General features: G+C 56.0%; 2 protein-coding genes across 4 annotated transcripts; both read right to left on the bottom strand.

Moving 5' to 3' along the window:
• On the bottom strand, window positions 1–12,068 carry CATSPER4 (cation channel sperm associated 4). The gene is made up of 11 exons (XM_008694855.1): window positions 12,000–12,068; window positions 11,804–11,878; window positions 11,183–11,326; window positions 7,754–7,855; window positions 3,350–3,447; window positions 3,073–3,193; window positions 2,728–2,861; window positions 2,168–2,342; window positions 1,207–1,418; window positions 696–861; window positions 1–54 (listed from the first exon to the last, which is right to left on the bottom strand). Exons 1-11 carry the CDS (start codon window positions 12,066–12,068, stop codon window positions 1–3), a joined length of 1,350 nt encoding a protein of 449 aa, XP_008693077.1.
• Window positions 12,069–12,914: 846 nt separating this feature from the next.
• Window positions 12,915–22,232, bottom strand: CNKSR1 (connector enhancer of kinase suppressor of Ras 1). Of its 3 annotated transcripts, XM_040619037.1 has the most exons (21): window positions 22,137–22,232; window positions 20,080–20,237; window positions 19,794–19,975; window positions 19,100–19,184; window positions 18,638–18,679; window positions 18,455–18,559; window positions 17,840–17,899; window positions 17,661–17,729; window positions 17,257–17,358; window positions 17,105–17,175; window positions 16,953–17,026; window positions 16,694–16,800; window positions 16,586–16,616; window positions 16,041–16,213; window positions 15,106–15,179; window positions 14,866–14,937; window positions 14,527–14,600; window positions 14,310–14,371; window positions 14,128–14,227; window positions 13,856–14,037; window positions 12,915–13,598 (listed from the first exon to the last, which is right to left on the bottom strand). In XM_040619037.1, the coding sequence occupies exons 1-21, from the start codon at window positions 22,186–22,188 to the stop codon at window positions 13,329–13,331; spliced, it is 2,145 nt and encodes a 714-aa protein (XP_040474971.1). In that variant the 5' UTR covers window positions 22,189–22,232; the 3' UTR covers window positions 12,915–13,328. The 3 variants fall into 3 exon arrangements, with proteins under 3 accessions (XP_040474971.1, XP_040474972.1, XP_040474973.1); XM_040619038.1 differs by lacking the exons at window positions 19,100–19,184; window positions 20,080–20,237; window positions 22,137–22,232 and having other exon boundaries at window positions 19,794–19,848; XM_040619039.1 differs by lacking the exons at window positions 19,100–19,184; window positions 19,794–19,975; window positions 20,080–20,237; window positions 22,137–22,232 and having other exon boundaries at window positions 18,455–18,554.
• Between the last annotated feature and the right edge of the window lie 289 nt (window positions 22,233–22,521).

Raw genomic sequence — 22,521 nt, 5'->3', positions numbered from 1 at the left:
TCAGCGACTGCTCCCGTGCTTGTTAAGGAGTATGTTTGTGTTGGATTCCTGAACCTGCAAAACAAGGGGTTTGCCAGTCCTTCACTTTCACGTGGCAAACACTCCCTCACTCCCCTCTGCTAGCTTCAGCAGCTACCCCAACCAGGCTTCCCAGGCAAGTGCTTCATATGTCTGACTCTAGCTGCCTAGTGTCCTCTCCAAGCTTGGGAGCCTAGGCTGTGGACCTCCACAAGGCTCCAGTCATTCTAGCCCAGTCACGTGGTGTGCGAAGCAGAGAAAAAAACAAGTCATATGGGTGTGTGTCTTTTCTCCCTAGAAGCTTCCGGCCTCGGGATGCATTCTAGCGAGAACCCAGGGATCCTCTCTGCCTACAGTGCACCCAGGTATCTGCCACCAGGTGGAAACTGAGCTGGCTCAAGCCACCCTAAGAAGGGGTAGGTTTGAGGACGTCAGAGACTTAAGTGACTCAGTGGGAGGAGCCTGATGGGGGGCGGGGCAGAGCCTCTCCGAGGAGGAAAGGGTGGAACCGAACCCGCTCAGCGGCGGCTGCGGGGTGCGTGAGAGCCCGGGCAGGGGATCAGATCTTGGAATAGACAGAAAGTTTAACTAATGGGGCAGAGGCTGGGCGGGGCTGGGGGGGTTCGGGGGCGGGGCGGGCGAGCTCTTATTGGGTAGGAGAGGGAAGCTGCGTGCACCTTTTCCCTGTTGATGAGCGCGGTGATCAGGTCTTGCTGGCAAGTCATGTCGCGGATGTCCAGGGAGGACCCGCTCACCACCGACAGGGTCAGTGACAGGGGCTTGTGCATCAGCTCCTCCTCCTGCTCCTGGTTGAAGCGGATGGAGCGTACCTCCTCCACTATCCTGGGGGCGGAGGGGTGAGTACTTTCCGAGGGCTGAGGGAGCGTGGTGGGGGGGAGGTGAAAGAGGGGGACTGCCCTCCCATCTCTTCCCTGGCATCCACCCCGCTTCGCCCTCCCCCTTGACTCCTATGGAGAGCCAGGCCAAGCTGTGCGCTCGTGTGAAACGGAAGGAACAGGAAGGTATGGATTCCAGCTTCTCCACCCACGGACCCCCGGCAAGTCATTGAAGCCCCTCTGGGCCCCAGGGTCCGCATTATAAAGCGGGGAGGGCGTGAAGCCAGAAGAATCCGAGGCTCTGCTCAGCCCAGACTCACGGGACTCGGGGTACCCCCAGTACCCGCCCTACGTGTTGAGCTCATCTCGGATCTCCTTATACTGCATCAAGTTTTCCTGTATTGCCTCGAGCACCAAACAAAAGTTGTCACAGGTGTTTTCTGAGAGGTTAGACAGGTGGCCGCCCGACAGCGGCTCCTGCGGGACGCCAGACATCTCCAAACGGGCGACCACACAGTGCACCAGCGGCAGCTCGTTACTTCCATCCACCTCCTGCTTGCCTCTCTGGAAAGAGGGAAATGGGGAGAAGGACCACTCAGCCGGCACCCCTCCCCCAGCCCCTTCCTGCTTGCCCTGTTGGAGGATGAGTCTCTTAGGACACCAGGGTTCTAATGCCCTTCATTTCAGCTCCAGCCAATCTTAGCCCCCCTACCCTGCTGTGGGAGCTCAACTTCAAATGCACAAGCCCCGCCTCCACCCCTTTGAAAATTCTCACCCCTTTTCAAAAAGCTTTTCAAACTTAGCACCCAGTTTCACTCCTGATAAATCCTACCTAGCAAACTTCTAAAGCCCTACCTACTCTCAAGTCACAGCCACAGCCCCCTCCACCCCACCAGTTTTTGGAAGTCCTACCCCTGAATGAATAACACTGTAGCTAACATTTAATGAATTCTATATGTGTGCCAACTACTGTTCATTTATCCATATAATTCTCATAATTGTCCTTTGAGGGAAGTACTATTATTATTCCCATTTTACAGAAGAAGAAATCGAGGCTTAGATTGGTTACCTGCCCTAAGGTCCCCCAGCCCCTCAGTTTTGAGTTGCCATAGAAACTAGGCAATCCACACCACTCAGATGGTACTCAAGGTGGGGGATGCTGCCCCCAGGTCTCAGACTTGACTTTCTCCAGGCCCTTGAGTGTGCAAGCATGTGTGCACACACATTCACACGCACACACACACATGCGTGCCCTCAAGTCAGCACTCATACATTCTCCCTCTCCTCCCTTCTGCCCTCCCCACCCCCCTCACCTCACTGAAGTTTATCTGTTGCAGTTGCCCCTGCTCTCCTGCCTTCATCATTTGCTCCAGATTGGTGGTCACCACGACAACCAACAGGTTGATGCCAATGAAGGCACCGATGGTGATGAAGGTGGTGAAGTAGATGGCACCCCCAATCTCCATCGCGTACTCTCTTGTCTCCATCCTGGAGATAGCAGGCAGGGGCTCCATCACCTCCCTGGTCCTTTGAGTCTCAATTCCCCCTTCTATGAAATGGGGACATTATCTCAAGGCCTACTAGGACTGGGCTGGGAGGCTGTCCTGAAACCACAGATCTGCTGTCTTGCTCGAGGCCTCGCTACCCAGCTGGTTAGCATGACAGGGGACGTCTTCATGAACAGATCTGCAGTAGGACTTTGAAAGGGGGACAAGCCTTCAAGCAGACCAAGACCAGTCCTCAGAGTGTCCTTTTCCCCAGTTTGAAGCCCTGGGCAGCCCTCTCCTGCTGGGCCATCTTCCTCCCAAGCCCTGGAGCTCCACTCCTACTGCCTTGCCCCGCGGGGTGGGGGGGACACCCCACAGGCACTCACTGAAAGTCATTGTAGATGTCCACCCAGCCATCTTGGGTGATGCAGATGAAGAGGGTATAGAGGGCGACCTGCATGTTCTGGAAATGCATGGGCACAAACGCACCAAAGAGAGTAACCCCAAACACGGAAAACACCTGCCAGAGAGACCAAAGACGATGCCTGAACTTTACCCAAGGACCTTGGAGACAGGACATGCAAATGCCATGCAAATGAACACTGCCAAGGGAATCCCAGGGATTCTGGCCCAGAGGTTTCTCCTCTTCTCCAGACAGCTCCCCATCCCCAATGACCCAGGGGCCCTGGTCAGGAAAGGGGAGCAGGTGGGGGTTAGGGGAGGGCACTGACCAGCATGAAGAAAAGGATGAGGGTCATGATGTTGGCCATGTCGGGCACCGACTGCAGGATGACGCGGATGATCCGGGCCAGAGGTTCCACCGCCATGCAGACGTGCACCAGACGAAGCGCCCTGCGGCACAGCCTCTCAGGGGTGCCCCTCGGCCCCTCCCAGGCCCCTCTTCCCCACTGCCCCCTGACCTGCCTAGAGGGGCAGAGATGATCCCCACCCCATCTCTTTCCCGGGGTCCAGACAGGTTCCCTTCATTCCCCAGAGTTCCCGGCTCACCTGAGGGTATAGGTGATGGCGTTGACACTGAGTTCATTAATGAAGAACCCCAGGAGCAAGGTAAAGATGATAAGGAAGTTGAGGATGTTCCAGCCGTCCTGGGGGTGGTGGGGGATGGGGGGTGGGCCAGCCCCAAAGGGTCTATCAGGCCCAGCCCGTGGGGACATCCAGGGTCTGCCCTCCCACCACCCCAAGGATGGGGGGCTCAGTGTGCCTCTCAGGACAGGACCAGTCATCTGCCATCCACTGCTGTTACTTCTCCTGCTGCCTCCCCAAATGTGCCACAAAACCCACAAGCACTTGCTGTCTCATATGCGTGTCAACAGCCAAGTGCAGCCTCAGAGACAGTGGAGACCGTCACACACACAGCTGACTCCTAAGCTAAGCACCCACCTTGGCTAGTGCAGTGCTGAAAATGGCCTTGCCCTACAGTTAGGTGACGGGAACGTGTTTGGATGCTGCAGGCTTTGTGCGACACACGCTACAATTAACAATACAATAACAATAAATGCTAAGAAATCAAAGACTACTGCTTCAGTAGCCAGTTCAGAAGTGAGCGAGCTCTCACTGTGCGAGAGAGACAGACACAGGGAATTGTTACAAGCCCTTTGTCCAGTAAGGCACAAAGTCGTATAGGAATGGGGACAGACGAAGGAAGCTCCCAGGTATGAAAAGTTCAAGCACAGCCACTAAAGAGGGGAATTTATGTAGCAAACCATGGATGCATTTAGCTTTTAGCCAGTGATTCCACTTCTAAAATCTGACCCATGGAAACTCTGGTCCAAGTACAAAATGACATTTGCATAAGGTTGAAAACAAGTGTCCGGCAATGAGACACTGGTTGAGTGAACCACGGAGCGTTTAGTCAATGGAACACTGTCCAGGCAACAAAGACGAATGAGAAAGATCTCCGTGTACTGACATAGAAAGGTTGCCAGGACCCAGTAAGTGACAAAAGCAAAGTACAAGGGGAGGGAGGACAAAGGAAAAGGAGGACTAAGATATACACGTATTAACTTATGATTGCAAAATATACACTGTGAGGATAAACAAGAGACTATAAATATAAAAAGATTACTTGGCGGGGTGGGGAAGAGATAAAGGGAAGGAGTGGAAGGAAATATTCCCTGTGTACCTTTCAATATAGTTTTGACCAATGTGTATCCGCATTAAATATTCAAAAAGAAAACTATTTTTTAACGGAAAAAAATGTTCTTAAATGTATCGGGCAGTCCAATGAACACAAGCCTTCCTGGTATCCCACAATCAGCATGACTGTGCCTACACATACGCAAGGAGATGCAAATCTGTCTGTCTACAGATCCAGCCCTCTATCCGGCCAGTATTATGCTCCTACTATATGCCAGGCCCTGAACTGGATGGTAGGATACAGGATTTCTGCCCTGCAGGGCACACCAACTATTTCCAGGAAGAGAGACAGTAAATTTAAACTCCATGCGAGACAGATAAATACACAGTATCAGGGAGACACAGCCACACCTCACCTGGCCTGGGAGAGACAGGAGGACTTCCTGGAAGAGAAGATATCTGAACCAAGTCTTAAGCCATAAGCGGGAGTAAAGCAAGTGAATAAAGTGGCAGGGGGCTTTCATAGACTAGGGGTCAGCTGGGACAAAGGCACGTGTGCATGCGCGTGCGCGTGTGCATGCGTATGTGTGTGCGCGGGTGTTGGGGAAGGCGACTACAAGCCGTTTGGTAGCTGGAACATCAAGTGCAAGTCAGGGAATGCTGAGGCCGTAAAAGTGAGCACCTCGGAAGGCTCAAGTGCTGTAAAGTAATTGGACCTGATTCTATAAACAATAGGGAGCCACTGCAGCATTTTTAAGGATTTGAGAAATATTTAGGTGGTGAAATAGTGATTAATAGGCTGTGGGGGTGAGGAGGAGGAAGGGACCCCGCAGGGCAGAAGAAAAGTAAGAGCCGGGGACAAGACTTTGCGGATTCCTGTAGGGCTGGGTAATATTTTAAGATATTAATTTACAGACTTTCCTCCCTTTCCTGCATCTCCCCTTTCCCTCCTCTTGCCTCCCCTTCCACCCCAGCTATTCAACAGGGAGCAGGTTTTGTAAACTGGGACCCAGGGGCAGGGAGAGGGGTGAGGGAAGGAGGCAGAAGCGGGCTCTCACAAGCCCTGGTTTTTGGCACCGGAAGCTGGGCCCCAGAGGAAGGTTAGGGTTTAGGACATTAGTTCTCAGCCAGGGATGATTTTGCCTTTCAGGGGACATTTGGGAATGTCTGGGGTTGTCACGACTAGGTTGCCACGACCGAGGAAGGTGCTAATGGCATCTAGCGGGGGAGGCCAGGGGTGTGTCTGAACATGCGATAGTCCCTACAATAAAGGATTATCCAGGCCAAAATGTCAATAGTGCCAAGGTTGAGAAACCTTGCTTTAGGGGACAAGCAGGGTGCCTTGGAGGAACATAAGATTCTCAGGCTTGCTTCAATTCTCTTGCGCTAATGAAACCCTGGGACTTAGCCTTGAAAGCTCAGGCCCCCTGGGGCAGCTGGCTGGCTCAGTAGAAGATGCGATTCTTGATCTCAGGGTCATGGGTTCAAGTCCCACACTGGGCATAGAGCTTACTTAAAAAAATAAGAATAAAAATTTAAAAAAACAACAACACTGTTAAGAAAATGCAGACCCCCTAACTGCTGCTGAAAAGAAATCTCAAGAAGATACGAAGGAGGAGATGTTTTCTCTTACGGAACAGGTGTCTGCTTGCCTCCTAGGGCTAGTTCGGATAAGGTGGTGCATTGAAACGTTCACAGAAAGCATGGTACCTACCCTCCTCTTGAGTGTGGAAACATGTAAATATGCACCAGTCCATTCTATTTACTCTTAATAAACATCCTTGCAAATGTCGTTTGCACAAGGCAGTCTTTAAGACATCCAGACTTCAGAAATGTTCTGGGTTCTACACTCTGGGTTCTATGGAGTGAAACCTCTGACCCCTGGAAAGCTTATAATTCTAATTGGTTGTCCTGGTAATGGTATTTTTTTTTTAAGATTTTATTCATATGCTTGAAAGAGAAAGAGAGAGCAGGAGCGGAGGGAGGGGCAGAGGGACAAGCAGACTCCCCACTGAGCAGGGAGCCCGATGTGGGGCTCCATCCCAGGACCCCGAGACTATGACCTGAGCCAAAGTCACTCTCTTAATTGATCAAGCCACTCAGGCACCCCCAGTAACAGTATTCAAATGATACTTCTGCGGCGTCTGGGTGGCTCAGTTAGTTAAGTGTCTGCCTTCCACTCAGGTCATGATCCCAGGTCCTGGAATCAAGCCCGCATTGGGGAGCCTGCTTCCCCCTTTCCCTCTCCCGCCCCCTCCCCATGCTCTCTCTTGCTCTGGAGTCTCTCTCAAATAAATAAAATCTTAAAAAAAAAAAAAAACCGAGGGGCGCCTGGGTGGCACAGCGGTTGGGCGTCTGCCTTCAGCTCAGGGCGTGATCCCGGCGTTCTGGGATCGAGCCCCACATTAGGCTCCTCCGCTATGAGCCTGCTTCTTCCTCTCCCACTCCCCCTGCTGTGTTCCCTCTCTCGCTGGCTGTCTCTCTCTCTCTCTCTCTGTCAAATAAATAAAATCTTAAAAAAAAAAAACCAACACAACAACAAAGTTTGAGTCTTCATCTCATTTAATGCGGCAATAAGACCGTTTCCTACCCGGACAGCTCTCCGACACTCTCCCCAGCAGGGGTCACAAGCTATAACCTGCGGGTCAAACCTGGCCAGCGGCCCTTTTTTTTGTAAGACCCTCAGGCTAAGAAGGCTAAGAATGGTTTTTATATTTTTAAATGGTTAGGGGGCAACATCAAAAGAACAACATTTTGTGACATGTGAAAATTATATGAAGTTCAAATTTCCGTGTCCATGAATAAAGCGTTCTGGGAACACAGTCAAGCTGTTTGTCTGTCTGCAGAGCTTTTGTGCCCCGAGGCAGAGGTGGGTGTAACAGAGACTGTATGGCCCACAGAGCTTAAAATATTTATCCTGCCCTTTACAGAAAGTTTGCTGACCTCTGCTCTTGAACCCTGTCAATTAAGGTGGAGACTCTCAAAGCCATTTCTTAGGTAAGGAAGTCAAGGTTTTCCCAAGATCACGGAACTAGGGAAGGCTAACCCAGGGAGGAAACCAGGGAAGCTGCGCTCCTAGGACAAATTATTTTCTGCTGCATCGCGGACATCTCAGAAGTAGTCAGTCTCGCTCTCTCCACGTCTCTCTCTTTCTCTCTCTTGCTCTCTCTCTCTCTCTCTCTCTCACACACACACACACACACACACACACACACACACACACACATTCTCAGCTTGTTGGGCCAGAAGCACAGGGGTGGGGTGCAGTCCCTACGGAGGAGTTGGGGCAATGACAGGGAGGGCCCAGGATCTCACCTTCCAGAAAATCCAGAAGCCATTTAACCAGCCGAGGAGAAGCTCACAGATAAGGATGGTCAGCACAATGTCATCTATGGTAGAGAACAACTCATAGTGTTGCTACATGGAAGACAGAGAAAAAAAGAGGGGCCGAGAGGTCAGTGGCGAAGAGCCTGGGTGAGGTCAGGGACGGCGGCGTCTGCGGGGGAAGGCAGGCCCATTTCCTGCTGCTCGTCTTCCTCAGCATCTCTGCAGCTCCCTTTAGAGTACATTTTCCATTTGCACGTGCCTTTCCTGTCAGCATCACCACCGTCCTACAAAGTAGGTTTTATTCCCATCTCACACAGGAGGAATCGGAGGGGTGCCCAAGGTCAGACAGTGAGCAATAAAGACTGTTGTCCGACTATAAACCTTTGCTCCTAACCTCTAGAGTAGGGATGCGTGAAAAAGAGGGGTTGGGGAGAGGCACAACAGGCTCCAGGATTGGGAAGCAAGGCCCTGGCCCCTGAGATGGCGGACACTGGACACTGAGTCCCACCCGTCCTTCTCTGGTTGTCCCAACTACTCCAGCTGCTCGAGCTCCCAAATCCCCTGGCAAGGCCTGACACGACTCCTGCATGTCCCCGACACTCATGGGTCCATTTCCCTGGGTGGACTGACAGTTGGATGGATGAACGGATGACTTGATGAGCTTGAATTCTTTTCAAAATCCAACTCATTTTCCCCCAATCTCTCACGAAGCTGTGACCCTACTATGGTTTGTGACCCCATCAACAGCTCCCAGCCTGCCCAACTCCCCCCTGGCAGTTCCCAAAGTCTTGTAAGGAAGACTCCTCCTTTCACTTCCATGGCCAACAGACTCAATGCCTCAAGGCTCACTGCCACACAGAGGCCTCCTGGTCCCCACACCTTGTCATCACCCATACCCACTGGCCAATGAGAGGCTGAGCACAGCTGCTTAAACCCGGAATGGGACGTTAAGGTCATGGGCTCCCTACCTCTTCCAAATTCCCAGAGGGCATCACAGGCCAAGGATGTCTGTCTATGATAAGGAAGAGCTTTCTTTCCCGTCATCTGTCCCCTCAGCTCCATCCCGCTGGCCCTGGGAGGCAACAGCTCTCCTCACTATTTACCACGAGAGCTTCATAAATAGTCCTCCTGCCTCCTCCAAGTCATGAGCATCTATGGCTAAATCAGAGTTGCCTCCTCTACGCACAAGCCTACCATGGCTCCCAATGGCCTTCAGGGCAAGGTTCAAAACCAGTCTGGCACTCACAGGCCTCTAGGATCTGACCTTTATGGACACATATCGTCTACAGGGCTTTTAGCGTTTTTGACCAGGACCCACGGTAAGATTGATGTATTTTATATTTCCCAGTAGTCTGTCTCTCTCCTGCCCCCACCCTCCCTCCCTCTTTTACATACACACATGCAGCTTCTATTTCATTCTTTTTCATTCTACTTCATTCTATCTGAGAGTGCTGGTATCTGCAGTCTGAACCAATCTCACAATCTGTGAGGGGGGGAAGCTGCCTGCAGTCCACTCCTTCGGCCATCTTGGCTATTGGGGTTCTGCCTCCACCACACTTCCACCGCTCTTGTCAAGGCCACAAGAACTAAACCCAAGGGATGCTCCGCGATCCTTCTCTGGCCTCCTCTCTCGCCTCTTCTGGCCCTGCATCCCCTTCTTGACAGCACGTTCAGGTCCTCCCACTGACCAGCCCTCCTCAGTCTCCTTCCGTGCAGCCACCTCCATTCTCTGTCCTTCACTGGGAGGCCCCCCTCAGAGCTCTGTCCTGGCGTTCTTCTCTCCTCACTGGACACTCTCTCCCCCCGTGGCCTCATCTCCTCCTTTAGCTTTGGCAACCATCCACCCAGATGCTGTCAACCCTCATGTTGCCATGTCTAGCCCGACCTCTTGGCAGGGTTTCAGAGTTGACCTCTAACCTCTCCCTAGACATCTCTGTGTGGATATTGCCCCAGCACCTCCAACCACTACAGTACTCAACTCAAACTGACCTCAGCATCCTCCCCAAAACTGCTCACTGTCCTGTGTCCCCACATCCCAACAAACAGCACTGTCCCCACACAGTTGCTCAAGCCAGAAAGGTGACTCCTTGCTCTCCCTTTCTCTACATGCGTGAGAGGATGAGGTATGTTAAACACGGCAGCACATATGAAGTGCTCACCGTTTGTTGTAAAGAAAAGCGATCAGGGGGGCGCCTAGGTGGCTCAGTCGGTTAAGCGTCTGACTCTTGATTTCGGCTTAGGTCATGATCTCAGGAAGCCTGAGATCGGGCTTCCGGCTCAGCGGAGAGTCAATGTTTGTCTCTCTCTCCCTCTGCCCCCTCCCCCTGCTCGCTCTGTCTCTCTCTCTTTCTCTCAAATAAATAAATCTTTAAAAAGCAAGCAAGCAAGCAATCAGGAAGGCCCGTGGATTTGACTCCTAGAGAGCTTCAGATGCATGGGACCTCTTTTACCCATGGCCCTTGCCCCGGTTCAAGCCCCATCATCTTTCACTGAACATCACAACACAGTCCGGCCTGATCTATCTTTTCCCATTCCCAGCACCCTCCCTTCTGTGGTCCACCCTGTGGGAGTGAGTGTTAAAAGTCTTCTAAAACACATGTCTGGTCATGTTACTTCCATGCTTGAAACCGTTCCCTGGTTTCCCAATGACATAGGAGAGAGGCCATCCTCCTTAAGATAAAGACCCTGCACCAGCTAGCTGCTGGCCACGTCTCTGAAATCACCAGCCACTGCACTGGACATTTTTAAAATACTGATTTCAAATAGCACAATTCATGTATGTAGTATATTCCTTGTAGGAGTTTAAAATATCAAGGATAAGACCAAAATCATACTGGACTTGAAGATGGACGTACAGAACTTGTTCACAAGCTGTTTCTTCCACCCCCAAACACTCTTTCGCACCTCTCTCTGCCTGGCTGACTCCCACTTACTCTTTATTCCCACCTGAAGCGTTCTTTTCCCCAGGAAGCCTTGCCTGACCCTACAGATTGGGTTTGACGTCTACTTTGAGCTCCCACGTACCCCGTGACACTCATCATCCGTAATGACGTGCTTGTGTCTGAGACAGAACTGGGTCTGCTGTGATCACACCTGGACCCTGGCACAGAGTGACTATTGATTAAAAATGGGTTACCCTCCCCCACCAGGCACCCATTTGTCTGCTTCTGCTCACACCAGTTTTCTCCCACCCTATCTCTCTACAAATCTTATGCCTTTTTCAAATCTGGGCCCCCTCCACCATGAAGTCTTCCTTGATCTCTAATTTCCTAGAAAGTCAGAGCTGACAGCCCCGGAAGAACATTCAGTGCAATCGTCACGAACAGATGAGGAGCCTGAGGCCCAGAGAGAAAAGCGTCTTGCCCAGCACCCCCCCCCCATAGATCAGTGGGGGCAGAGGTCAGGCTGGAGTCCCACCTGGCCAAGGAAGGAGTTGGTGCGCAGACCAATGGTGATGGCGTTGACCACCAGCAGCAAGGCCAGCAGCAGCCGGAAGGCCGGGTGTAGAAGCAGCTGCTTGACATACATGTGAGTGATGAATTCCTGGATGTCCCAGGCATCCTGGGAGAGGGCGGGGACCTTCCTTCAGGCAGGTGTCACCGCGGAGGCCTCTGCCTGGACGTTTGTTCTCAGTGAATGGGGGCCCCTGGGGGAAGGGCCACTCTAGGGGGAGAAGTTGCCTGGGAGGGGTCATGATCTGGGGGCATTGGTGTAGGGGTCACTACCTAAACGGCCACCGAAAGAGGGTGACTGCTGGGGAATCTTTGTGGGAGTCATTGCAAGGGAGAACTTTAGGGGCTCTGCTGGTGAGCGGCTGTCATTATAGAGGGGTTCCCGTGGGGAGCACTGCCAGGTGGGTACTAACATACCATGAAGGGGTCACTGTAGGGGTCACTGCTGGGGCAGGTCCTCAGGGGGGACGTTCGTTTAGAAGCTAGAAGGGGCAGAGTTATTATGGCGGCCTGGTGCCCCAGGGCACAGCTGCTGAGGGTGACTGTGGGGCCGGGCTCGCTGCGGGCGGCCGTCCGGCCTCCTCACCTTGGTGCTCATGATGTCTCTGCGGTTGATGAGCACTTGCTCCTCTGGCCGGGCGTAGGGCTCGTGAGCGGCCCTCTGCGAGAGTGAGGAGCCGGCCCATCAGTGCGGCTCTGCCCCCGGGAGCCAGCGCCGGGCCCTGCGCCCCGCCCCTCCCTGGCACGCCCGGCTTGGGTGGACCAAGGCAGGGGCCACCTACCATGACCGTCAGAGGTTTGGTATTGGCGTGGGTCCACTGCAGCCACCCGCTGTTTCGGTTACCGATCATAGCTGCTCAGTCTCCTCCCACCCGTCAAAGAAACTTCATTCCAAGGGGTCTTGCTCCCCCTCGTGGTGATATCACAGAGGACTCTGTGACCTCCAGCTGTGCATTCCACCAAGGAATCCTGATACCAAGAAAAGTTCCTCCCACTGATTCCCCTCGGTACCCCATGGAGGAAGCCAGGGACACTCAGGGGCTGGGCTGGGGTTAGAGGTCAGAGGCTGATGGGAGCAGGTCAGGTCTCTTGTGCAGCTTGGCTGGAGACACAGGGACATGTCCCTACTCTGGGTCCAGGAGCTGGAGGTGAGACTGGGAGGAAAGGAAAGAAGAGGGATGTTTGGCTCAGAGGCCCTCCTCCCAGCTGGCCTCAACCTGTACCTCTCCCCACCGGCTACACCGTCCAAGACCCAGTCTCCAGGGCTGCCCGTCCTGTCCTTCCATGCAAGGTGTGTTTCTCCATCTAGAGTGAAAGGCCAGCCTCTGTTTCTCTTAGTGCCCCCCCCTCGCCCGTCCTGGGGATAGGGCCGGAGAGCACCCCCTGGTCTGCAAGGGCTGGGAGGAGATGGGAAGAGATGGGCACACGTGGAAGAGCCCGCTAGCCGCGGATCAGCAACCCGGCATCCTGACAGGCCCAGAACTTCAGCTGCAGGGCCCGGGCCACTGGTCTGCGCACATGGTGGACTAGCTACCGAGACTATCTAGTTACCAAATTAGTTACCGACCAGCAACTAGTTACCAAGACTAACTAGTTACCAAGACTAGTTACACTCATGTCCTTCTGATAGCTTTCCATCCTTGTCCCGTCCGGGAGCAGACTCCTGGTTCTAACACGGAAGTCAAGGCACATGTAGATTCATTTTAGATAAACTGATTTTATTTTGTTGAAAGTGTTTCTTGTGTAAAATGAACGATTATATAAGACTGGTCTGGGGAAGGGAGAAGTTCCAGAGATGGAGGGGAACAGGTTTGTGCCCCCACAGGTCGGAGGATGAGGTGAGAGAGAATCTCTTTCAGCCCAGCGTGCCACTCCTTCATTGGCAAGAGAGAGGATGGCACAGAGCTCACTCACTTTACCCCACTCCAGGGGAGAGAGGAGCAGAAATGGTGGACGTGTAGGCAAAGGGGGGCATCTTGGGGTGACACATGGACTAGCACTACTTCAACCTTGAACAGAACCTGGGGATGCTCTGTCCTGGACATATCAGAGGCTTGGGGGCTGAGGTGGTCCTCAAGGCCAGAGGTCAGGAGCCAGGGTACTGCTCAGGGTCAGAGGTCAGGAGGTCGGAGGTTGCTCTCTGGGGTCAGGGGGCAGAGATGGGACTGCTCCTCAGGGTCAGAGGGCAGGGGGTGGGAAGATTGTTCTCTGGAGTCAGAGCTCAGGACTTGGGAGTGGCCCTCAGCCTGCACGACTCCCCAGCCTCCCAGGCCCTCTGAGTAGAGCTCTTGGTTCTGCTCCTTCCACTGTCGGAACTTCTCTCCTGTCAGCTCGGGGTCACCTAGCACTTCCTCCAAGGCCTGCAGCTCCTGCAGCTTTGCCTGTGAAGAGAGCAGGGGCTAAGGAGCCATGATCACCCAGGGAGAGGGGCAGAGCCCAAGTCCAGAGCTCACTCTGGAGTCCAATGCTTAAAACCCAGCACCTGGCCCGGTCTAGCCCTGACCCTCACACTGAGAGGCTGGCTCTGGGAACCTAGAACTTGGCCCAGTCCACAGCCGAGCCCAGAGCTCAGGGCCAGAAACCAGAACCAAAAGCCCAGAGCCCAGCCCTTCACCACACCCAGTGCCCTCCAGCTGACCTTGAGAGTGCTCTGGAGCGCACGCACGCGGTGCACTCGCTCATTGAGCTGGGGGTCTCGGTTGCGCCGCATGAAAGAGCTCCGCCATTGTTCATGAGTGAAGGGCTGTGGCTGGCCCAGGAGGGACACGCCACCCTGCCTCAGCCCCTGCACCATTCCTTCCAGCGCCCCTTCACTGTTGTCTGTGGGAGGGGGAGGCAGATGAGGATGTGCCCATCCTGGCCCCCCCAGCCCCCCGCCCTCCAGCTCAGCTCCCAACCCCAGCACAACACCTGTTGGCGGGCCAAAGGAAGTCTGTGGGCTGCCCTGCATGGGGGTGGCTGCAGGTGACGTGTCTCCATGGAGTGGACTCCAAACTTGGGCTGGGCTGGGCTATGGGCAGGGCGCAAGGAGAGGTAGGTATCATTCTGAGCCCTATGGCCTGCTCTCCGCTCCCCACCAGTCTCCCACTCACCGAGGCTGAGCGGGACCCAGCCTCATCGTCAGGGTCTTCTGCTTCTGTCTCACTGTAGCAGTCTGGGGGAACAGGAGCAGTTGGGGAGCCCACTAAGCTTCACAGGGTTTTGGGAGGCCAGGGAGTGGGCTAGGGCTTTGGAGTTTTCAGCCCCCGTTGCAGGAAAGACAGAGGCTCAGCTGAGACCTGGTGGGACCCACCCCTGTGAGACACCCACCTTCCTCTCGGGGCAGGGAGACACGGCCCGGAGACTGGTACTTGGAAATGCAGGTAATGAGATGGCGCACCCACCTGTGGAGGGACAAATGGGTCTCGGAGTTTTCATCTACTGTATGCCAGGGGTTTGCACCTCCATCCTCTTCTAACTTAATCCTCAGAGCACTTCTGAGAGGTAGGAACTCTTATTAACCCATTTTACAGATGATGAAACTGAGGCTTGGGGAAGTGAGTGCCTTGACCAGCCACTATCAGAGAGCTGGGATCACAATCCAGGTTCCTGAGCCAGGCTCACAAGCACTCATGTGGGAGCTGGGGGTTGTGGGTGGGTGGCACTCACATGCTCAGATCCTCCAGGGTATCAGCAGCGAAAATGAAGGGTTTGTACACGTCATGGGTGAGCTGGAACACACTGCCAGGGAGCAGAGCGGCCTCACTCAGCCTGGCTGTGCCCATCCAGAACCCATGAAGCTGCCCCGGGAATCCCAGCTACCTGCTGCCCCCACCCCCCCACGTCTCCTCCTCTCTCCCTTTCTCGCCCCCCCCCACCCCCACGCCGTGTCACACTCCAGGACTTAACTATTTTTTCTTCTGATCCTGTCCACTTTCCAGACTGTAGTTGGAAACATTGATGAGGCCCTCAGCCTTCTCATCCTGGGAGAAGTCACAGTTTGAGGGTCAGCTTGCAGCCCCATTACCCTGGAGGCCCAGTCAGGCTCCTGGGGTGGGCAGGGGAGAGAGTGCTCCCGGGCTCTCCAACCACAAATCTCCTCGTGCCTAGAGCTCAGGGCAGGAATCTGGGGTGGGGGCAGGGGGTGTGACCAAGGGGGGGCCTTTGAGCCAGGAAAGGGGAGCCAAAGATATCCAGGAAAACAGTCCCAAAAGAGAAGACTGACTGCTTATGCATTTGTTCTGTCCTCAGAGCCACGGGAAGCTGCTGCATGCCCCTGAGCTTTACAAACGTTCTTCTCCCTTCCTGCTGTTTTCTCCTTCCCATCTGACTAACCCCCAGGCGTTGATTTCTCAGGGGGCCTTCTCGACTCTTCGGGCTGGACTGTCCACCTCCACTGGGCTCCTACCCACCCCTGGGCTTCTCCTTCAGCATAGCGTGTGTTCCCCAAACGGTCCTTGAGCGTGCATGCACCCTCCCCGCTACCGGCCCAGAGGAGCAGGGACTGTCCCCGTCTGCCCTATGTCCCTAGCACACGGCCCAGAGCTGGGGACGCAGCCGGCACCTGAATGTTCATCGAATGAATAAACAGGATAGATGGAGTAACAGAAGAGGAAGGAAAGGTGGGCAGAGCAGACGTGACTCTGCACTGCCCGTGATGCCTTGCTCAGCCTGCTTTCACACACACATCCGTCTGTGTCTCTCCAGGAGTGACCTTGTTTTACAGACGGGGCTCGGGGGGTCGGTGGCCTGCCCGTGACCACAGAGGGAGGGGCCGGCAGGATAAGGACAAGAACCATGGCTCTGACCCCCTGGCGAAGCCGGGCGGGGGGGCGGGGGCTCACCTGGGGCTGGCGGTACCAGTAGAGCGTGTGTCTCTTGAGCACAAACCAGCAGCGGCGCCAGCGCGGGCCCATGAAGCCGCCGGGCACTTTGCGCAGCAGCAGCCAGCCGTCGCAGTCGGGCTGTCCCAGCTCCCGGCATGACACCCGCCGGCGACTCAGCCGTGTCGCCACGCCTGCGGGAGCACGGCCTGGGTGCTTAGGGGCTGGCAGGGCCACCCGGACCCCCCAGCCTGCACCTGCACCCCCCCAGCATTCCCAGCTGATCTTCTGAACCCATACTCTGGGCTTGAAAGGTTACAGGTGTCTCCCTGAGGTAGGGCTGACTCTTCCCGTTTCAGAGGCGAGGAAACGGAAGATCAGAGGAGGAGTCATTAGCCCAAAGTCACAGAGCTGGTGAGAGGCCCAGGCTGGACGCACAGGTCTGTCACACCCAGCTGTTGAGGAGAGGCTGTGTATGAAATGGGAGGGGTGGTCTTGCCAAACACTGTAAAGACTTCAAAGAGCTCCTATCAGGGGATCCCCACCCGGTCAAGTACGTCTCTTACCTTTTGATTTCTTCCGACCAGAAACAGGACTCTGAAAAGGCCATAAGCGGTTAGAGAAGGGTCTGGGGCCGGAGCCACACAACCCTCCTTGCTGAGCCCTCATCTTACCTTGTCAGGCTGTTCTGGGGCTTCCTGTGTCTCCACTACCCCTGCTGGCAGTGTGGCTGGGGGTGTGGGGGGAACGGGCCGGGACTCAGAGTCAAGGGAGGTAGCGTCTGTCAGGAGGGAGGAGAGAGAGGAGCATCCATGAGACCAGCCCCATGCTGGGCAGTAGGGTGAGGACATTAGAGTGGGGGGGGAGGTTAGAGCCAGGCATCCCACATGCCTTGGCCGGGGCGTCTGCCACTTGGTGGGACTTTGAATCTACCTGTCCAGGTAGGGCTGGGTGCAGGACTTGGGTTTGAAGTCAGGTCAAAGGCAAAGACGTCTTCGGATGGGGCCCTGGGGAGAGCAAGGGGAGGTGAGATGAGTGAGCTCGTGGCACCCCCGCCCAGACCCACCGACGGCAGAGCCTGTTACCTGGGAGACAGCGGGGTGAAAGCCAGCGAGGGGCTCGACAGCTGTGGGGAGCCTGGGGCCTGAGGAGGGGTCTGGGGAACAACCAGAAATGGTGACAGAGCTGACGACAGGGGTCTGAGAGCGGGATGGGGGCAGGGCTGGAGGGCAAGTACCTGTGGAGGGGTCTTCGGGACGGGGACCTTCTTCAGCACTAGACTGACCCCGGCTGGCTCCCGTAGCAGCTCCCTCACCACGTTCTTATGGGGCCAGCCCACCTGGACAGGGCAGGAGGCAGGGGGCAGGCCAGGGACCCAGGGCTGATGCAGCCGCCCACGAGGCTCCGAAGTAAGCCAACAGCCCTTGCCCTCGGTCTCCTGCCACTCCTCCTCCAGGAGGCCTCCACCAGCCCTTCACCTTGGCTCTGCCAAGGCCACTCTGACCCGTAAGAGCTGGCTCATCTCAGGGATGGCAGCTCCCCCAAGCCTGGTCTCCACAAGGGTCCCTCCCCACCCACCGGCCCTGGGTTTTACTCAGTAGCCCCTTCACTCCCCAACCCCGTGTCCCTCTCCTCACTCACCACCACCTGCTCATTGACCTGGACAATCTCGTCTCCAGGCAGGATCCGCAGCCGGGAGTCAGCAGGAACCTGGTATGCGGGGTAGGGCTCACAGGGTTCGCTCTCCGTGGGCCTGAGGCAGGCTCAGCTGGAGGGCAGGGCCTTGGGGCGGGCGGCTGAGAAGGGCGCGGGGTTCTCACCTGGGTGCCCACACGGGACACGAAGTGCAGGCAGTTACTGGTGGTGTGGATTTCCAGGCCCTGCCGAAGCAGAGGCTGCAGTCACTGAGGGTGTTGGGGGACCAGGATTCTTCAGTGGGTGGAACTGGGGGGAGAGCTGGCCCCAGGTCGGCACTGCCCAACTTGCTGTGTGACTCTGGGCCTGCCCCTCCTCTCTGGGCCCCTGCCGCCTCCTCCAATAAGGGCCAGAGGGAGGCTGGGCTTGCTGACTAATGAGGTAGGAGATTCTCAGCAGCCCTCCTGAAGGGATCAGCGGGCGGGGGCAGGACAGGGGCAGGGCTGGGGGCTCTGGGGTTCTCAACGAGTCAAAGATGAAAGCAAGAAAGTCCGTGTCCTCTCCCCAGTCCCCTAACCCGCCAGGTCTATGTCCCAGGGCTGGAATGTGTCACCTGAGACCACACCAGCTAAAGCACCTCAGGACTGGAGAAGTGCTTAATGACCTAAGACCCCAGGAAAGTCCCCTGGGCCTTTCACAGCTGTACAGAAGAGGCCTTCCAGCCAGAGCAGGACAGGATCCTGTGGGATCCGACAACCGTACTTCAGGGCCCAGACCAGGCTGCCCAGGCCGGAGCTCACCCGCGGGTCGTCCAGCTGCACGCGCTCCAGCATGGCTCTCTGCTCCAGCAGCTCCTGGGGGCTGCAGTTCAGGATGTGCTGGCAGATCCCGGCCACGTGGCTGCACTGGGGGAGGGGATGCTGAGCCTGCGCCCCTTCCCAGCACGCCCCCCTCCCGCCCCACTCAGTCAAACCCACACTCACGATGCTCAGGACCTTGTTCTCCTTCTCGGCCACTGGACTGTCCTGGAAGCAGAGAGGGCAGCAGCCTTCCCTGAGGCAGGGGCACTGCCTTCTCCCGAGGGCCGGGTGGGCTTCCCTGGGGTCCCTCCCTGTGTCCTGCATGCTGGTCTCCTCCCAGGATGACACGGCCTCAGAGCTTTGGCTCCAAGGTCTTGTCCCCCTGATGCCAAACCCCAGAAATCACCATGTATGCCCTCACCCACTCCACCCTTGCCCCAGAGTCAAACTTCCTGAGCTGCCCCTGCCAGCTAGAAGACCCCAGGCCCCCATCGCCCCCTACCCCGTGGCCAGGCCTCCTTTCTTCCTGCCCCTGCCTCTTCCCAACCCCCACACGTGATCCTGTGCTGATTCACACGTTATAAAAAGCTCTAGCCTGATTTGGTCTCTACAGCCTGGGCCAAGCCTGGCCCTTGGTTCTCCTACCTCCTGCAAGGCCTGGCCCAGCTCCCCACACAACTCCCCAATCTTCTGGCAGGCCGAGAAGTCGTTTAAGTGGGAGAAGAGGTACCTGGCAGGGGGAAGGATGGGAGGGGCAGTGGTTAGGGGGCTGTGATGACCAGTCAGGTCTTGGAACCACTCAGAGCCAACTACTCATCGCCGCATGGGGGGAGAGAAGAGCCGCTCTGACGGGTTCTGCTTGGGGGAAAGGAGATGACTGATATGTCGACAGAGCTCAGCACAGGACTTAGCTGTCAAGCGCCTAAGACGTGCCAGGCCCTGTCCTAGGCGCTGGGGAGACAGGCCTTACACACATGAGTACATCAATAATGAGATAACTCCAGCCGCTGTGAACAGTAGGGAGCTCTGAGAACCTGCAACAGGGAAGGCTTCCCAGAGGAGGTGACACCTGAGCTGGGACCTGCGGGACAAGCAGCAGCACTTGAAGGGAGTGGAGAAGCTCTCTGTGCAGTGTTAGGACGGTTACGATTACACGCTGGGGGTGGGTGGGAACCCAGGTGCCCCGGTGCCCCTGCACAGATAACCTCTTTGCCCGCTCCACGACTTCTGAGCAACAGCCAAGCTCTGTTCTTCTCTCCCAGGCCCCGGAGGAGGCCAAGGATGAGAAGGGCCCCCTCACCAGCCAGCCCAACGAGGGGCTGAGGAGGGGCCCAGGTACCTGTTGAGCCAGAAGAGGAGGACTTGGGCCTCACGCACCAGCCGCACCGCTGCACTGAGGACATCAGCAGGGGGCTCAGCACAGCCTTCCAGGTGGCCTCGGACCAAGCTCTGGAAAGCACAGGTCCCCTCGAGCAACCCCTCTGTCAGGCTCTGAAGGTTCTCTGTCTGTAGCCCAGAGCTCTGTGCCAGAAAAAAGGCAGGCTGTCTCCTGGTAGTGGCCAGCCCCCCATCCACAACCCCCAGGCGGTTGGAAGCCGCAGCCAGCGTGGCCACCGTTCACTCACCAGGGCCCGGAGCTGTTCCACCCCTTCCAGGATGAGCTCCTGGTGGCCCAGAGGCCACACGGTCAGAGCCTCAAGGCTTCGGGGACAGAGCTGGAGCAGGCACTTGCCAGACAGCTCCCAGTCCTCAAAGCAATAGTCCTGCAGGGAGTCATCGAGGCCTGGAGGGAGAAGAGGGGTGCCGTGGCCTTTTAGGCCACTTCCTCACTCACACAAAGCCCTTTTCCCTCCCAGCTGTTCCTAACCACAGTCCTGAGACCACGCTGTGTTCTGCCCATTTCACAGATGACACTACTCAGCAAGTAAGTTAATTGCTCTGTGCCTCAGTTTCCTTACCTGTGAAATGGCAATAATAAAAGCACCTACTTTCTGATCATGTGGGTATCAGATGACACGAGGCATGTCAAGCGCTTGGCCCATTCCCTGGTTCATGGTAGTCGGTAAGAGCTGCCATTGTATCATCACCAGACTCTCTGACCTGATCTACAAGGCCCTGTATGACCAGGCCGCCACCTGCCTCTCCAGTCTCATCTCCTGGCACAGCCCCTCAAACCCAATACTTTCGATCCAGAGCGCTAACTCCCTGTAGCTCCTGGAATGCCCTTTTGCCTCAGGGTCTTCTATGGGCTATCTCTCCTGCCTGGAGTGTTCTAGCTCCTTTACTCCCCCTTTTTAATCTAACTCCCTCCAGGAAGCCTTCCATAACTCCCCAGGGTGGGTCGGGGGCTCTCCTGCTCCCACTGCCCCTCAAGCTCTGGGCCATAAATAACTGTTCATCTCTAATTCTAGCCCATGCCTGGCACAGGGTAGACAAGGCAGACCAAAAATAGGAATAATATCTATCGAAAGCTTATTCTGTGCTGGGCAAAATTTTAAGGGCTTTCTACATATTAACACATTTGGTGCTCACTGAATGTAGACGGTAATGACTACTGTTATCCCCATTTTATAGATGGGAAAATTGGTACAAACAGAGATTAAGTAGCTTGCTCTCTCTTTGAAGGAATTCCTTCCATGTCAGGCTCCATCGCCGGGGAATGTGAGTGTCATTAATAGCTCTCCCTCATTCCCCATGTGACATCAAGAACACTGGACTGGGAGTTCCTGGACCTGTGACGCCGTGGCTACAGACCCGGAGCAGCTCCTTTGCCATGTACAGTGACCCCGCTGCGCTGCCGTCCTCCCCAAAGTGTCCTACACTGAGCCACACAGACCAGGCACCTGCCATGATGGTCTCATTTTGTCTACCTCCTGAGATCATTGGTGACTTTCTCATCTTATGGATAGAGAAACAGACCTCTGGTCGCAGAGCTGGTGAGTGGAGGGGCGGGGCCTGGAACTCGGCCTGGGAATCTGACTCCAGCCCGGAATCCCTGCTTTTCCAGGGCTGATCGCCCTGAGCCCTGAGCCTGCCAGCAGCGTCGTCCGTTTCCCTCCACTCCTTTGGGAGCTTCCCCCACCAGGAAGGCTGTGGGGACTCACCTCCCCTCTCCTAGCTTCAGTCTGGGCCGTTTCCCACCCAATAGGGCTCACGTCCTCCCCCTGAGTCCCCCAGGGTGGGGCTGCGCCAAGCCCTTCGGTCTGACTGGGCCTTCTGTTTCTCTCAATGGGAATCTCAAGGTGGGGAGAAGGGAAAAGACAGGAGGACCGGCCCTATTCCAAAGCCCAAGCAAATCACTTCCTGGCTCAGTGCGTCAGTTGCCGCTTCTGAAAAATGGGTTTAAAAACAGCCCACTGAGCCCTGGGGCGGAGGGAAGATAAAGGAGATTGAGTGGGCCTGGGCACAGTAGGGCCGCCCCTCTGTTTTCATGACACAACCACCACCTCCCCGCCGCCACCCTGGCAGCCCCTGGCGATGCTGGGGCGATGGGAGACCCCTCTGAGTTCTCAGGCCCCCCGGGGTCATCCCGGCGATCCTTCTGCCTAGCACAGTACCGGGTACCTGGCAGGCGCTCTATAAATCGCTTGTTGACTAACCAACTGGCAGACCTGGCTCGTCCTTCTCCCCTTTTCCTCTCCCCGTCGCAGTGCCCCTCCAGCCCGACTCTGCCCAGGCCCACCTCTCAGCCAAGATGCCACCTTCCCGGGGGTCCAGGTCGCTACTGGCTCCATGGCCGAGACCGCCCGCTGGGATCCGCTCCCGCCGGGTCCCGCCCGCGCAGGAATTTCCGCTCCCGGAGTCCGGCCTGGGGAGGGACCGGGGCCGGGCGCTGGGCGGAGCCACTGGCATACCTGGGTCCAATTTAGACCGCCAGGTGAGGCGCCGCGACCGCCATCGGCCCGCCCCCTGCCCGCCTCCTGCCCCGCCCTTCAGGCGTCCTTGGACTGCTGGGCTGCCTGCCTGGAGGCGGTGCCACCGGTGTGCGACCTAGGCGACTTGGGGGCGGGCCGGGATCCCGCCCCAAACTGCACTTTGACCTTTAGGCTCCGCCAAAAAAAAAAAAA

This window comes from Ursus maritimus, unplaced genomic scaffold, assembly GCF_017311325.1.
Source record: "Ursus maritimus isolate PB19 unplaced genomic scaffold, ASM1731132v1 scaffold_32, whole genome shotgun sequence".
In the NCBI taxonomy this organism is placed as follows: Eukaryota; Metazoa; Chordata; class Mammalia; order Carnivora; family Ursidae; genus Ursus; species Ursus maritimus.
The sequence above is the reverse complement of the archived record's forward strand: the minus strand, read 5'-3'. Positions and strand labels throughout refer to the sequence as shown.

Coding starts and splice junctions, on each gene's coding strand:
- CATSPER4 (XM_008694855.1), bottom strand. CDS start 12,068: ATGATCGGTAACCGAAACAGCGGGTGGCTGCAGTGGACCCACGCCAAT. Junction 7,856..11,182: donor CCAACTCCTTCCTTGGCCAG/GTGGGACTCCAG, acceptor TCTTCCATGTAG/CAACACTATGAGTTGTTCTC. Junction 2,343..2,727: donor GACATCTACAATGACTTTCA/GTGAGTGCCTGT, acceptor TGCTATCTCCAG/GATGGAGACAAGAGAGTACG.
- CNKSR1 (XM_040619037.1), bottom strand. CDS start 22,188: ATGGAGCCAGTAGCGACCTGGACCCCCGGGAAGGTGGCATCTTGGCTG. Junction 20,238..22,136: donor GGTGGCATCTTGGCTGAGAG/GTGGGCCTGGGC, acceptor TTCTCCCTCCAG/GCCTCGATGACTCCCTGCAG. Junction 17,176..17,256: donor TCCCGAAGACCCCTCCACAG/GTACTTGCCCTC, acceptor GTTGTTCCCCAG/ACCCCTCCTCAGGCCCCAGG.